The sequence below is a fragment of the Phodopus roborovskii genome, unplaced genomic scaffold (assembly GCF_943737965.1).
Source record: "Phodopus roborovskii unplaced genomic scaffold, PHOROB, whole genome shotgun sequence".
In the NCBI taxonomy this organism is placed as follows: domain Eukaryota; kingdom Metazoa; phylum Chordata; class Mammalia; order Rodentia; family Cricetidae; genus Phodopus; species Phodopus roborovskii.
Genome location: NW_026126618.1, coordinates 1,024,358 through 1,037,858, shown reverse-complemented (window position 1 = coordinate 1,037,858; position 13,501 = coordinate 1,024,358). Strand labels below are relative to the sequence as shown.

Below are 13,501 nucleotides of genomic sequence, written 5' to 3'. Positions count from 1 at the left end.
TTAGGTGGCTTCCCCGAATTTAACTTCCTATGTGACACCGCCACTCCCCCTTATTGGGACCACTTAAATGCCTCCACACATCCCCAGAGGAGCACAGTGGGCCATGCTGGTAATGACTAGTCTCAAGAGAAAAAAAGCAACAACAAAAAAGGACTCATCATACTGACAAACAAGGATCTGTACTGTTTACATCTTAACCACAAAAGTGTCCATGGCTCTGTAGAATGAACAGGACTAAGCTGTGACTTTCTTTAAGGTTTGTATTCTTTCCGTTGGAATAATCCCACTGCTCCTCAAACTGTCTTAATCCTGTGACACACATATCTTTCTGGAAGTTTGTTTTTCCTCTACATCATGTTGGTACAGATTCTTCTTAGTTTGAAAAAGAAAAAAAAAAAAGGCTAGCAAATTGTTTTCCACTCAAATTATTTGAATTATAAAATGCCTATTCTGTCAAAGCTCCGATCTTTCAAACTCACACTATTTCTGTGGGATAGACAGCCTAATGTGTATGCCATCATTAAATGAAATTAAGGGCAAATTCAAAGACATATTTGTCAGCAGCAAAAGAAACTGATATGTGGGGATAGCTTCATTATACAAATAAAGCGTGTCTGAAGATCAGAGAGATGAAGGAGCAAGCCACAGCCACACCTTACTTGGACAACTTCCCAGCTGGAAACAGTGAGTTCCTGTTTCCTTACACCTATATCCCTCGTTCCTTACCTCCTGTCTGTCTGTCAGCTAATGGCAGACAACTTATATGGGTTTTTTCCTTCTTATAGGTTTCTAATGACTCAATAAAACTAAGAAAAGATTATTTACTTTATAATATCCTGACATCTCACCCATATTTAGATTCACCCATATTTAGATTTCAAAAGCATTGTAAACAAATGCTATTTAGGTAATAACAACATCAATTTACTTTAAGAACCTATCTGGCACTCCTGTGTGATTGTAAAAGTAAAACACTGATATTTCCAAATGTCACAAAGATGTGCTTTGTCTTATAGGAAGTAGACAAGAGCATCTGGAATATCATTTCCCATGAAGAACACACTGCATAATCTCTGGGCAATCAAATCAAAGAAAGAGTTATTCAAATAATCTGGTTCTCATTGTGAAACCTGAAGCATTCCACATACACTTTCATTCAGAATCATTTAATAAATAATTATAGTTCAAATCATAGCTATGTAAGACTACATATAAGATTATATGCCCCTGTTCACTAGAGTATTCCAAGAAAGAGTCATAAAACTTGTTTTTGTTTACAAATATGGTGATCAAAAATAGATCTATATACATAAGAAATACACAAATACATAGTTGATTTAAATGGCAAATAAATCTCTTTGCTTCAGATAAATGCTAATTTTTTTAGCATTTTAGTTTTTAAGGTCAGTTAATATTTAAATGTACAAAGCATGGCCATCTAAATATGACAGATCAAAAAGTATATATAAAATTATAAATTATTTCCAAAATGTCAATATTTATCTTTTAAAAATGTGAAAACTTTTAAATTCTTTTAAATTATATCTAATGTGTGCATTATAGAAAAATAAGTTATTGATGAAATTCTGTAACACAAGTTGTAGCTATGAATATAGCCAAAAATCAATGGCTAAAAACTTTGAGACTACCCCTTGAAATATGAGGAGACAGAACAAAACATATATTTAATAAGTCTGGGACAACTGAAAAAAAGTAATATTTCCCTATGAAGTTTAGCTCTTTAAACTCATAAATTAATAGGTCAATTTAACAGCACTAAAAGCAATTACCTGATTCCATGGGACTTGGCTGTTTTTTTAATATATAATGGTTTACGTGGCATATGCATTCGTCAGTACCAGGTGCACAGGCATATGCAATTTATAGACTGGGACCTGGTGAATGAGGGACAGAGGTGTCATGCTTCATATTAGTTGTCTGAAGACATATAAAAGTCCAGGAAGCTGGAACAGTTAAGCCTGGACACTGTGCCCAACAAAGCAAGATTGGTGGGCCAGACACTAAAAATGAAGATAAGAACTACAGTTTATAGTCTGTAGTCTATAGCCAATGGTCTATAGTCTATAGTCATCAGAGAGAGAGAGAGAGAGAGAGAGAGAGAGAGAGAGAGAGAGAGAGAGAGAGCTGTGATGGAGCCGCCTCTGTCCCTGGAGACACTTCACAAGCGAGTCCCGTTGATCTTGCTGCTGTGATCTGTGGCGTTCAGTTCAATGTGGTTGAAGACGGGGTTATCAGTTCCACCATCTTCCACAGGATGTGATTTATAGCTTAAAACATGATTCTTCTGCAAAGAAAAGGTTACAAGGAAAATTTTTTTTCAGAAAGAAACTTTATTTGTGCAATGACAGATAATCTTTACTACAATTTTCATTTATATACACCGAGGGAGAGAGCTAGCCATGCAACATAAACCAGCAAAAGATAGGATAGAACCTTTGGCTATGAATATCCATGAGTTCTCTCAATTAGTTATCTATTGACTGTATACCTGTATGTACAGAAATATCCCTTCTGTGTGTCTGTTTAAGAAAAAGGGTTGAGGACTAGCTAGTGTTCTCTATTCTGGTGATTAAAAACCCACTTCCTTAATTTAAGATAAACAAAACTTACTTTCTTAAAACCATCAAAATTGGATAAAAAGTCCTGTTTGGTTAGTAAGAATTGTGGGTCTGAATTCTGTTTTCTTCCTCCTGAAAAACAAATACATTATTTACACTGTCACACAGACACTTACAACAATGTGGACTACTGTCACACAGGCTTTTGGCTCTGAACATTCAGCTTTATACTCACTTAAAAATGCAAAGACAACCTTTAAAATAGTCCTGAAGATGCAGCCACCACTCCCTGATCCTGACCAAATTGAAATGGCTGGGCCACTGAACTCTTGATTTTGCCTGATTTCCAAGATAATTTTTATATCTGCTAAAGTTTGACAAGTGCCACAGCACCCACCCCTGGTTTACCGGAAAAACAAACCAAACACTCAGTTTGGAGCGGAAGGCCAATCAGGTGTGTTTGTCTGGATTCTTACAGATTTCTAATACTCTGCAGTTTGCTATTACAAAGGACCAGCATTTGGGTTCTAGCACCCACATGGTGGCTCAGAACCACAAATAAGGAAGGATATGGCATCTTCTTCTGGCCCTTGTGGGGGGCATGAAGCAAACACGCAGTGAAATTATATCTATGAAGGAAAAACACTCACTCGTACATATAAAACTATTAACTGATTTAAAAATAAACTGGAGGCACAGACATAAGTGAGGGTTTTACCAGCACAGGAAGCAGGCCTACAGTAAGAACAAAATAAAATCTCAAGATAAACCTCCATTCCAGGCAAGTCTACAGTCTGGGCATCATCAGCTGATTATGAAAACGTTTCTACACTTTAGGAACATTCTCAAAGGCTTTCTACAATTTACACATAAATATAATAGTTATCGCTCCTTACATATGTGTACATTTTTTTAAAATTTACAACGAATCTATATTGGACAGTGGAAACATCCTGGCATAACGATGTTGCCAAGATATGCAAACAGCTCTCCCTATCTTTATAACGAGTAACTGTGTAATTGAGTGTTCCCAAACACCTCCATTCTATCTTATAGCAACCTATCTTCATCATCCTCATTTTACACAGAACCATGCTAAGGCTCTGAGTAGAGTGGTTATATACCTTGCCTGAATCCAGGTAGCTATTAAACGGCAGAACCAATATTTCAATAGTGATGGGTTAAGTTCTTCTGCCTTAAGTTTAGGCTCTTAAATACTCCATGAGTAAAATTTTAAAAATCAAATCATTAATACGATCATAGCAAAGTGCCATAAAGAGCTGTAAATCATACATAGAAAACTCTTGTATATCTAGAAGTGAAGATAAAAATATTAAGATAATTACCTGTTGATAAACTGATAAGTATCCCCACTAACAATGTTACCAGCGTTCCAATAGTACTGAAGTACAGATACGATAATGAATACCAGTTGTCCATCAGAGGAGTCCTGAAAGATAACAAAAATATAACTATAGTAATTCACCATGTTCCTAACAATAAGTGTGTGTGCCAATGATCCTGAAAGCAAAAATGCATTTTCCGGCCACTTTTAATGTCATAATTAACTGGTCTGATTTAAATCAGGAATTTAAAATATGGCTTCACTTTGACCACACACATGAGAAAAGACTTTAAATAGTAATACTGTAAGAATAAGGTACATAACTCTTTGGCTCAGGAAACTCAGAAAGCATGAGGCTATGGTCATGTAGGTCACTAGAGCCTGGCACAGGCAGGTTTCTGTGGGCTCTGACAACACAAAGAAAGCACACGGCCCCATCAAGATCCTCATTTGTTTTTTTTTTTTACCTGGAATGTATAAATAACCAACGAGCAATCAAACCAACATCCTATGCTATTCCTGACCCTGGAGCTCAGCGACCAGTGCGAAAGCAACAATTTCCCATTGACTCCCATTGTGATCTGTTTAAATCCCTGACCCCTCACATGACACTTCAGGAGGACTTACCCTAAATAGCTAGGTTTGTGTTACTTTTCTGAGGCATTATCTTCACTTTGGCACAAATAAACTCTGGTCTCACACCCAGCATGCCTCACTTGCTTCTTAGTTTGGCAAACTGATGTAGTTTGAGTGAGTGTCCCTTTAGGCTGGTGTGTTAAATGCTTGGTCTTTATCTAAAGCTACTGACTATGGTGAACTTTTAGGAGATAGGTCATTACAGGAATCCCTCGAAGGGGATCTTGGATGCCCAGTCCCTTCTTCCCTCTGCCCTCTGCCCTCTGCCCTCAGGCTCCATGAGGTGAAACAACTTCCTCCACCACAAGCTGTCACCAGGATCTACAGTGTCAATAGAACGCCATCATGGCCTGAAGTCACTGAACCCATAAGTCAAATGTCATTTTCTTTTATCAACTTGGTATTTTGTAACACAAAGCTAACTAGCATATGTAATAAAATATTAAGTGCCAGTGTTTATTGATTCATCTCTTCATTATGGTTCCAATATTGTTATCATCTGTGAAGTCGGCCATAAGTAAGGTAGGTAAGACTGCTGTTCCCGAAAAGCTTATATCCAACGAAATCGAAATACAATGCACAGTAACTGAATCATGGAAAGTCTTATAAGAAAAATGGAGCCACGCTATATGACGTGAACAGGGTAGAGAGAGAGGGAAGGTCTACACTACAGTGTGTGATCAAACGAGACCATTGGGAAGATATGACATCACACAAGGATGCCACTTTCAGCTTCAATTAAGTAGCTTAATTAAGATCACCTGCCCTGATAAGAACACTAAGTGGAAACAGGTTTTGAAGGCACCAGGAAGATCAACGAAATGAACTAATGAAGTTGAGATAATGTGATATTGAGCAAAGACAGAAAAAAATAAGGTAGACTAAAGTAGAATGCTGGCCACCACCACCACACCACCCCCCACCCAAACCCCACCACCACCTCATCAGGAAATTGTCGTTTGATTTACATTATTTTTTATGATAATATTTGTTATTTAAATTAAAAACAAACTTGTTTTACATGTCAATCCCAGTTCCCTCACCCTCCCCTCCTCTCCTGTTCCCCCTCCCAACCCACATCCCATCCCCTTTCTGCTCCCCAGGGAGGGTGAGGCCTTCTATGGGGAGTCTCCAAAGTTTGTCATATCATTTGGAGCAGGGCATAGGCCCTCCCCCATGTGTCTAGCTGAGAGAGTATCCCTCTATGTGTAATGGGCTCCCAAAGTCCCTTCTAATACTAGGGATAAATACTGAGGCCCCATAGACTGCCCAGTCCTCCAAACTAACTCCCACGTTCAGGGGGTCTGGGTCCGGCCAATACTGGTTTCCCAGCTATTGACTTACATTATTTTATTACCAGCAAATCTTGATGGACAACAGGATTTTTGGTGTTTTTTGTTTGTTTGTTTGTTTTGTTTTGTTTGTTTTTAATAAGAGGTAGGTCCTTGGTTAATTAAAATTTCACACAAGGAAAAATTAATCTTGATCATGCCATTCAGTTCAGCCTCAAATGGGTTACATTTCTTAAATGTAAATAGTTAACAATAGAAGTTTTAATTTTAAAAATTAAAGCAATAGGCAGACACTATGATGCACATCTTTAATCCCAGTACTCAGGAGGCAGAGACAGGTGGATCTCTTGAGTTCAAGGCCAGCCTGGTCTACAGAGTGAGTTCTGGGACATCCAGGGCTACACAAAGAAACTGCCATGAGAAAACAAGCAAACAAAAACTAAATAAATAAATTAGAGGACTATTTTATGACCCCAAAGTAAGCCATGATTTCTTCAACAAGACCACAAAGAACCAATATATAGAAGAAGACAAGTCATGATTTCTTACAAAAAATAAACTTAGCAAAAAATAAAAATGAAGCCTATTGATTGTGAAAAAATATCTTCAAAGCATATTTTGAATAAAGAATATATCACCAACTCCTAAATAAACAAGGAAGAAAAAGAATCTGTTGAATATTGGAACAGTCCTGAAAGGGGCAAGTGACAAATGTAGATGTCTGAATGCCCAATGAACTTATTAAAGCATGGTCGACTTCATTAATCGTAAGAGAATTAAAATTGAAATCACCAAAATACACTCATCGATTATTAGGAAGTTAAAGAGTGCAAGCTCAATCTGGAAAGCTTGAAACCCTGGTTAGGCAGCCCAAGATGTCTCGCTGAGTCTTCAACTGTGCCGCTTGCTGTCCTTATATTGTAAGAATACTGTAAAATAACACAGCAAGAAAGCCACAGGGGTCTACCCATTTCAGAGTTAGGAAAAAGCCGTGTTATAAGCAAGACAAAGAAATAAAAAAAAAAAAAAAAACTAAACTAAAACAAAACAATTGGAGTCCCCAACTTGTCACACATAGCATGAACACATAACGTGAAACTCAATACCTTTCCACATTGTGTATCTGGAAAGCACTAGTAGAAAACGGCATGTCTGTAGTTGATATCCAGTCTGACCCATTGCGTGTGCTGTTACAGCCATGGATTTCCAGGGACAATGGCAAGGTTCTCTCAGGAAGCGGAGGGTAAAGCTGAGCCCCGATTCCTACCCATAAAGAAATGGCAAATCCAGCCAACAGGCCAGCAAGTGCTCCCTGAAAAAGGAGAGTGCTTTTAAAAGAAAAATAATGCCATTCTCTTTGAGTTAGATTCACCACAAGAAAGTCAGTTTCAAATTGGTCAAAGCCAAACTGGCCAGCCCCCTATCTGACTCCTCCCTTACAGTATCTCTGCCTCTTGTCAAGGTTATGCTATAAATGTCTGACATCGCTTACATATATTCTAGGGCTTTCCAGAACTTCCTCTTATAGTAGAAATAGACTTCCTGTTGGTTTTCAGAGAAGTCATTTGGATTTCATTTATTCCAAACACAATTTTGTATTTTCCACACAGAGACATATTTAGATATAATAGCAGAGATATTACCTCTTTCTGACAAATATTCCCAGTTATATTCACCTTCTCGGGGCTAGAGTGACGTGCAGGAGCTATGGCTTGGAGCATTAGAAGAACAAACTCTGTGGTAAAGATCTAACTACCACTCTTTGCTGGGCCCTGACTACAAGCCGCCTTTAAAGCTAAGCCTGTTGATCTCCTTCCTTAAAGCCTAGATAAGCAGGGCAAGAATTTAAACATGCAAGAGATGTTGGTCTATTGACATGATAAGTATTTAAATTGCACCACATGGTTCTGCCAGTTTCCATTTAGCTTCCTACATGCAAGACAGTGCATAGCTCTTCACCATGCGCTCTATCAAAATCAAAATGAGTAATTTCAGTCACCAAGACAAGTGACAGATCTCAGAGCAAGCTTGGCTTTATAGCTCAGAAGAAAAATGCAGCTGGGAAAGAGACCTTTAGATATATCCATTAGTTATACTTACAATTGAATTGGCAAAGGGGACTAAGATGCCCAAAGAAAACAGGCCCAGAAGTGGTCCACCAACCATGCCAAATATGCTGAGTGCTGCCTACAAAAATAACACAAAATCAACAGTTAGAAATTAAGCAATTTCATCAGGGTAGGTATTGAAATAATTAGTCTCCTCCAAGTAAAAAAAAAAATCATAATTTTATTCATGGCAGCCTTGCCATTGGGAAAGATCATTAATACCTGGAAACTTGTGTGTTGTCTTAAGTGTCTTCTGTTCCTTTGGGTGTTTGTTTGTTTGTTTGCTTGCTTGCTTGCTTGCTTGCTTGCTTGCTTGCTTTAAGTCAGCATCATCTCAGCCCTGACTATCCTAGAGCTCACTACATAGACAAGCCTGGCCTTGAACTCACAGGAATCCTCATGCCTCTACCTCCCAAGTGCTGAGATTAAAGGTGTGCACCATCACAACTGGCTTGGCTGTCCCTTTAGGTGCCCTCAAATAGGCAACAAAGGGCTGCAGAGATGGCTTAGTGGTTAAGAGTGTGATCTTTCTTGCAGAAGACCTGGATTCAGTTCCCAGCACCTACATCAGGTAACTCACAACTGCCTGTAACTCCAGCTCCAAGGGATTGGATGCTGTTTTCTAGCTGCCACAGGCCCCTACACTCACATCCACCTACACACACCAGATTCACCCAGACACACACAAGTATGTGCAATTTTTAAAAGATTTTTAAAGGCAACAAAAGGGGCTGGGAAGATGGCTCAGTCCATATAATGATTTGCAAGCACCTGAGTTTGATGCACACACAAAACCTAGATGTGGCAGCCACATGGCTTTAATCCCGGTGTTGAGGAGATAGAGACGGGAGGGTCCATGGGACTTGCTGGCCAGTCAGTCTAACTAACTGAATTGGTAAATTCCAGGTCAGTGAAAAATCCTGTCTCAAAAAATAAGACGGGGAGCAATTGAGGAAGACAGCCAATGACAGCTTCTGGCTTATACACACACATGTATGAGAACCCCTCCCCAACACATGTACATACACACACTCACACACACACACTCACTCACACACACACACACACACCAAGACAGACATCATGACACAAAGGAGACAGCGCCATGAAACCTTTGGCCCACTTCTGTGAGTGCATAAACCAAGACATCTCCTTCTCAGCTTTGTTCTGATACATCACCACACTCTTTCATGTTTTGGTGGTCTCAAAATCCTCCCAGCAAGACTGTGGATGAGAACTGCAAAGTGGCCAGAGGTAATGATAAAAGCCATGAGCAACCCTGGTCTGATCTGATAAGGATGTAATGAGATTGAAACTTGGATGTAAAATAATTGATCCAATGGTGCAGAGAAAGATTTTAAATCTATTTGGATGACTGAAGCTTTTATTTGATATGGAGATACTACAGCCATGAGACTGAAAAGATTTCCAATATGAAACATCAGGAAATGCAAATTATGCTTCAAGACATGTATGCTCTTAGTAACATAATAACTTCAATAACTTAATGTCTAGTTTCGAAGGCTAGGCAGGATAAAAGCTAACAGCTGGCTGGTAAGTACTAGGTTATAATTTTATAAGGGAAATGAGTTCTGATGGGCTAATGCTCCATAGTGTGATGAAGGAGAGTGATAATGGGCTACATGTCTCACTACAAAATGACGAATATTTGAGTAGATAGATGTATTTAATCACATTTGAATGAAGTAAAATACACATAGGATATTATGCACAAATTACAAATGCAGTTTTAAGTGTCAATTAAAGTGTAAAGATTTGTCCACCAAGAGGCAAAACATAACAGAAAGAATGGATCAGAGAGTATACCCAGAAAATGTTAGAAGATATGCACTGGATCATTGATTCAGAATAGTTCTTTCAAGTCTGCACCATGAAATGGAGAATGTGTGGACACTGAAAGAGAAATGGTGTGAGAGAAGGACGTGGGTTAAGGGATATGATGGGGGAATCTGTTCTCAGCGGTGATAGGATGAGAAATAGACTTCACTGTGAGGTGTAAAAGATATTACATGGCGGCCTGGCGTTGGTGGTGCATGCCTATAATCCCAGCACTTGGGAGGCAGAGGCAGGCAACGGATCCCTGTGAGTTTGAGTTCAAGACCAGCCTGGTCTACAAGAGATAGTTCCAGGACAGCCTCCAAAGCCACAGAGAAATCTTGTCAAAAAAAAAAAAAAAAAAAAAAAAAGATATTTCAAAGCCAGATAGAACTACATGACCTATGAGCCACATTTATATAATTAAGAAAGATGCACCAAAAAACAGTCTATTAGAGAAGAAGACCTTGTTGGATATGGTGACACACGATATTAATCCCAGCACTGGGGAGGCAGGGGCAGGTGATCTCTGTGAGTTCAAGGCAAGCCTGTTCTACAAATCGAGTTCCAGAACAGCCAGGGCTGTTATACAGAGAAACCCTGTCTCGGAAAACAAAACCAAAACAAACACATGAAAAAATAACAGAAAAGAAGACCTTGGTTAGTAACGCAACAAGTACAGCAAGGAGCGAGGGTTAGGCTTGAAGTTGTGATGGTTTTGATAAATAATGAAGAAAAAGAAGCCAGGAACAATAGGAGCCAGCGGCCACAGTGCAGATGATGGAGGGAAACATGTTCACACACCCATACCAGTGGAGGTCAATGAGGAACTGAGATGACACACTGCTACCTGTACCAAGGCTCCTCCCTGCTGGGCACCAGCATAGGAGACCTTGTGGAAAACAAGCTGTCACCAAGGTGCAACAGTAAGACAGCCACCACCTCCATGGGACCAGCAGAGATCATTTTGCATGCTTAGGGATGTTGGATGTTGCAATTAACTAGTTCCCTCAAAATAAACTAACCAGTTCATGGTCCAAAGAATACATGCTTGCTCTCTACATGGTCTCAAGCAGGTAGTTCATTCTAGCTGCCCTCTTAAAAGATAGATAACACATGATGTCAGTGTCAGTGGTCAGATGGTCATAAGAATCTCTGTCAAGGGACCATCCTCAAACTTTGGACTAGCTTATGTTTTTCATACCTATATTCAATCCAGGTTAGAAGCTAATCATTTTCTTTTGTAAAGAGAGTTTGTTTGATAAGAGTAAATTTGGCTATGGCTTCTCGAAGTTATGGCTGCTGAGATGGCCTGGTAGATGGAAATCCCTGGGAGTAGGTTGGAATTCTTCAGGATAGGGTTATACTATAGCATTAAGTGATTCACACTCACAGTCACTTGGATGGACCTATGGCTATTATTATCTTATAGCCATGTGAGGTTCATGCTTGACCTCTTGACTCTGAAGAGGATCAGTAACTGACAAGTTAACTGCACTTGGAAGTCTGTCAAATCTCAAACACATTTCTGTTGATGGATAAAGAGCAGTCTTTGGTGTTCTCAGAACAACCTGGTGGGGATGTAACCCAGTGGGTGTCAATGGACCTATTAACAGTCACAGAACTGGGACAAGCTTATGGGCCCCTGACCCTTCCTGCTGGGAACTAGTTACTGATGGGTTTAGGAGGAGGGACAGTCATTGCCTTCACTGAGGATCCCACCTGGTGTCAGCACACAGTTCCAAACCCATGGTCACACAGATGACTCTAGCGAAACCCAACAACAACAAGACAACCCAAAATAACAAAAAGTCACAGATGCAGGAGGGGAGACTTGTAAGAAGGAATAGTCATAGAGATTCTAGGTTACAAAAATCAGAACATACAACATATGTGAATGAAATTGTTAAAGAACAAAGTGGGCAAAAGATTTTCTGTTTAGAGAAAAATATATACTTGGTTTTTTTTTTAAAAAAAAAAAAGGACCAGAAAATAATTTTTACTCTGTTTATTCTTTACTAGCAAACTGAAGTCTTTCTGTAAAATTGAGAAGAAATTAAATGAATGTCAAAATTCTCTTGCTCATTTACTTATGCCATTCAGTTTTCAGTCCTCATATCTGGGGACTTGACGTGGTCTTAGTAACTAACTTCCTAGGGGACAGTCTCTTGCCTTCTGCTCCATTTGCATCAACGATGATAAATGGTAGCCATGCCTTGAGCAGTTTACCCTGGCAGTTTACCCTGGATGAGGCACCAGCCAGTGTCATGACCCAGATACAATCGGGGACAGATGACCGACTGACTAGAAGGGTCTCCATCCAGACACCAACCTTAGAATTAGGGTAGTGTCCCCCTTTCTCTATACCTGAATTCAGGAGTTGAGCTACCAGCCATTTCTCCCGCAGAGGGAGTTGAAGGTATCCTGGTAAGGGCAAACTTTGTTCTAAGGGTCAGAAGACTTAGGTTGTGTGCTGAAACAGTCTCGCCTTCTGCAAGTCCTGAGGGCCGTGATTGGAGATCCCTAGGGTTAGGCTGCATTACAGGGCCTACTGGCAGGCGCAACCCTGCAAGACACTTGAGTGACTCTACAGCTGTCACTAATCTTATTGTTGTTATATGTCTCATAATATACCACAAATCTACACCCAACAGAACAACAGGCTACGTGGGCGTTAACTGGATTTTAAACTCAAAGTGTTGGCAAAGCCATTTACCCTTCTGACACTGTGAGAGGAAGCTGCTAAAATAGCAATGCCGTCTAAAAGTTCGCCTCTGAATGCAAAAGGTCGGGTTCCAGTCAAAATTCACTCTTAACAGCAAGAACCAGAAGACCTAGAACATTTCTCACTGATAGAGATCGTTTGCACAACAGTCTTCTGTGTGCATGAGCAGACACTCGTGAAAGGACACATGGAGACCAGAAGTCAACATCAGATGCCTTTTTCAGTTTCTTCACCGTATTTCTGAGACAGCCTCTCATGGAATCTGGAGCTCACCGATCCAGCTAGATCAGGTGGCCAGCAAGCCTCCTGGATCTACCTCCCCGTATCCAGGTTACAGGCGTTTCTATGTAGGTCCTAGGGACCTACACTCGAGTCCTTGTGTTTTCAATGCAAGCACACTGTCTACTGAACCACTGCCCAACACTTCTATATAACAGCACTTTAAAAATGGTTATTACATCATTACTTCTTGCGTGCGTGCGTGCGTGCGTGCGTGCGTGCGTGCGTGCGTGTGTGTGTGTGTGTGTGTGTGTGTATTACAGTGCCTGAGTGGAAAATCTGAGGAAAACTTCCAGGAGGCAACCCTCTCCTTCCACCCTATAGGGGGACAAATTCAGTCACCAGGCTTAGCAATCTGAGCCATCATACTGATTTTCTTTATGTGACATTCTTAACATGAAAAAAAAATGATAAGACTGGGGAATAGATTGGAGGTTGTCGGAGGCTGGAGGGGGTGACATGAGTGAGGACAGTAGGTAAGGCTGTGAAAGTTATCGAGAGGGATGAACCCTGGTGGCGGTGAAGTCACTCTGTATCTTCACTGATTCAACCCCAATATCCCAGCTGTAACCACACCCTATCAAGATGGTAGCAGCTGTCCAACGTTTCTGTAAGGCGTTGCTGTGGGGTAATACATATCTCTGCATTGTTTTAATTTCTTATGTCTATAGTTATCTGAAGGTATGGCTTTCAAATATTAA

At 40.0% G+C, this 13,501-nt stretch overlaps 1 protein-coding gene across 1 annotated transcript in view; it reads right to left on the bottom strand.

Annotated features, from left to right (window-relative positions):
* Positions 1-2,169: 2,169 nt before the first annotated feature.
* Positions 2,170-13,501, bottom strand: part of Slc5a8 (solute carrier family 5 member 8) — a 37,044-nt gene continuing 25,712 nt past the window's right edge. Inside the window, exons 11-15 of the mRNA XM_051206331.1 lie at positions 7,953-8,039; positions 6,959-7,164; positions 3,926-4,029; positions 2,632-2,711; positions 2,170-2,305 (exon numbers count right to left, since the gene is read on the bottom strand). Of these exons, the coding sequence (XP_051062288.1) occupies positions 2,180-2,305; positions 2,632-2,711; positions 3,926-4,029; positions 6,959-7,164; positions 7,953-8,039 (603 nt within the window). The 3' untranslated portion in view covers positions 2,170-2,179. The remainder of the gene's footprint in view (positions 2,306-2,631; positions 2,712-3,925; positions 4,030-6,958; positions 7,165-7,952; positions 8,040-13,501) is intronic.